Below are 3,309 nucleotides of genomic sequence, written 5' to 3'. Positions count from 1 at the left end.
TTGGCAGCATTGGCAGCAGCCACCTCAGATGAAACAGGATCAACTTGAACTTTGGTGTTACTCCCAAGATTCAATTCAGCAGCAACATCTGCAGCTGGAAATGTTTGGTCTGAGTCTGCCATTTTTCTTCTTCTAATTCTGTTTTTTTTTTTTTTAATCAATGGTGTTGTGTATGATATTCTTGCTCTTATTACCAATTTGCCTATTAATCCAAATTGTTGGGAGAGAAAAGAAAAGACACAGAAATAACTCCATACATTATTATTGTCAAGTATTCATGGTCAAATCAATGCCAAGCAGTTGCTGATTGTTTTTGTTGACACGTGTCAATGTTCCAATTGATGAGGTTGTTATGGTTTTGTGGGTATAACCAAATTGCATTTTGGTTCTCAAACTTACCGAGATACTTGCTTAGACTAAGTTAATCTTTATTGGTAAATAGAAAATTAGAAGGTGTGATCAAGTGATTATTTTATTAGGTCACTTAATTATTCTTAACTAAATAGTGCGGGTTTGATTTTTTAAAATGATATAATGTAGTGGGTACTTTGTTAGGGCTTTTAATCAAATAATGAAGCTCAATTTCTTAGAATAAAATGATTTAGTGGTTTCTTTTAGGGGTGTTTATGGGATGGGTATCGGGTTCCTGACCCAGATCCGTCCCTAAATATATACTGGGTCTATTTTTTAGATCTTAATTCAATTCTAAATTCGATGAAATCTAAATATTTTCGGGTCACAACTATATCGGGTCTAAAACGGGTGAAAACTGGATCTTTAAAGCTTTAACAATGATTTATAAAAAAATTTATTTATAAAGAAACTTGTTATCGAAAAGTTGATATCTATATTTAAACTTGAATTTGTCCATAAATTCTATAATTTAAAACATATATACCTTTTTTAGTTGTCTTAAAGTGCACATAGGTTGGGGTGAAGCCGGATTCATCTTGATTCGGACTCGGTCCAAAATAATGATGGAGTCTATTCTTGAGACCATTATCTGACCCTAAACCCGATAAAATCACATCAAATTAGTCTCTAAAATATTCGAAATCGAACCAAATCTTTAGACCGGACCAAATTATATGCACCCTTAGTTATTTTATTAGGTCTCTTAGTTAAATAGTGCAGTGAGAGTTGGATTTTTTAGAATGATATTATCTAATGGTTATTTCATTAGGTCTCTTAATCAAATAATGAGGATTGCATTTTATAAAATAATATGATCTAATTATTTTATTACAACCATGTTATATATATAGTTATTATCTATAAAATCAGTTATTCGTATAAAATATAAATTAAAATTGTGTAAAATAATACATGTACATACTACATAGTAGTTAATTTAATATTTGATTTTTAGTGCATATGTATTTTTTATTTTCTAAATTTTAACCGAATAATCAGGTTTGATTTTATAGAATAATATGATATAGTAGTAAATAACAAATGATTCTATTTACTCTTACTAATGAAGAGCATTTTGTGACTATTCATATAATTCATATCTAAAAATTTAAACAGCATAAGAATTAGTTATTGTTTTCAACTGTAGATCCTTTAGAAACCTAGGACTAAGCAGAATCTTTTGAACATGATTCAGTTACTGGAAAAGTAGAAAGTAAAAGAACACAACAACAACGTTGTTCGTAGTATACATGCAAATGCATGATTGATTCATGAGCATCCTCATCCACCAACAAAAACAGAACCCTAAATTTCTCGATCAAACCACAACACAACCATGGAATTCTCGTTTAGCAGAGTTAGCAAAACAGCACCAATACCCACAAGCACTCTCTCTCTACCGCCACATGCTTCGTTCTTCCTTCTTTCCGAACACATTCACCTTCCCTTTTCTCCTCAAATCCTGTGCCCTTCTTTCAATACCCATCACCGGTTCCCAGCTCCATGCTCATGTCATTCGAACCGGGTGTCACCCTGACCCATATACCCGAACTTCCCTCATCACTATGTACTCTAAATGCCATCTTCCCAATAATGCACGAAAGGTGTTTGATGAAAATCCCCACTGGGAAAACCCCACCATTTGTTTCAATGCAATGATATCTGGGTATTCCTTCAATTCAAGGATCTTTGATGCTGTCTTGTTGTTTAGGAGGATGAGGGAAATGGGGCTGAATGCAAACTCTGTTACCATGTTGGGTTTGGTCTCTGGGTGTGTTGTTCCGGGTCACTTGAGTGTTGGTGTTTATCTTCATGGTCTTGGTGTTAGGTTGGGTTTGGATGGTGATTTGACTGTGGGGAACTGTTTGATCACTATGTATGTGAAGTGCGGGGAGGTGGAGAATGCGCGCAGGGTGTTTGATGGTATGCCTGCAAGGGATTTGATCTCTTGGAATGCGATGATTTCTGGGTATGCGCAGAATGGGCATGCTAGGCGTGTTTTGGAGCTTTATCGTGAGATGAAGTTGAGTAAGGTGACTCCTGATCCTGTTACCCTTCTTGGGGTCTTGTCATCGTGTGCTAACCTTGGTGCGCAAGGAATTGGTCGCGAAGTGGAGAGGGAGATTGGGGTATTGGGGTTCAGTTCTAATCCATTTTTGACTAATGCACTAATCAACATGTATGCTAGGTGTGGGAATTTGGCACGCGCACATGTGGTCTTTGATTCTATGGCTGAGAAGAGCGTTATTTCTTGGACGGCTATAATTGGCGGGTATGGGATCCACGGACATGGCGAGGTTGCTGTTGATTTATTCAATGAGATGGTTGAGTCTGGCATCAGACCAGATGAGACTGTTTTCGTGAGTGTTCTCTCCGCATGTAGTCATGCAGGTTTGACTGATAAGGGCTTGGAATATTTTGATGCAATGGAGACGAAGTATGGTTTGCGGCAGGGTCCTGAACACTACTCTTGTGTGGTGGATCTCTTAGGCCGAGCAGGTAGACTGAAAGAAGCTATGGATCTCATAGAGTCAATGAAAGTTAAACCTGATGGTGCTGTTTGGGGAGCCCTTCTCGGCGCATGCAAGATTCATAAGAATGTTGAGCTAGCAGAATTGGCCTTTCAACATGTCATTGAACTTGAACCAACAAACATCGGTTACTATGTTCTGTTGTCAAATATATACTCTGATGTTGAGAACTTAGAGGGGGTTCTGAAAGTTCGAGTAATGATGAGGGGGCGAAAGCTTAGAAAGGAGCCAGGATACAGTTATGTAGAATATAAAGGAAAAGTGCACCTTTTTTACTCAGGAGATAGAAGTCATCCTCAAATTGAAGAAATATATAGAATGTTGGATAAATTGGAGAATCTTGTGAAGGAGATTCATCAACCAG

At 37.1% G+C, this 3,309-nt stretch overlaps 1 protein-coding gene across 1 annotated transcript in view; it reads left to right on the top strand.

Moving 5' to 3' along the window:
- Positions 1,548-3,309, top strand: part of LOC107628051 (putative pentatricopeptide repeat-containing protein At3g11460) — a 2,614-nt gene continuing 852 nt past the window's right edge. The window contains exon 1 of the mRNA XM_016330856.2: positions 1,548-3,302. Within this exon, the coding sequence (XP_016186342.1) occupies positions 1,686-3,302 (1,617 nt within the window). The 5' untranslated portion in view covers positions 1,548-1,685. The remainder of the gene's footprint in view (positions 3,303-3,309) is intronic.

The sequence above is a fragment of the Arachis ipaensis genome, chromosome B02 (assembly GCF_000816755.2).
Source record: "Arachis ipaensis cultivar K30076 chromosome B02, Araip1.1, whole genome shotgun sequence".
Lineage (NCBI taxonomy): Eukaryota > Viridiplantae > Streptophyta > Magnoliopsida > Fabales > Fabaceae > Arachis > Arachis ipaensis.
Note: the sequence above shows the minus strand (reverse complement) of the source record. Positions and strands in the feature narration are given on the sequence as shown.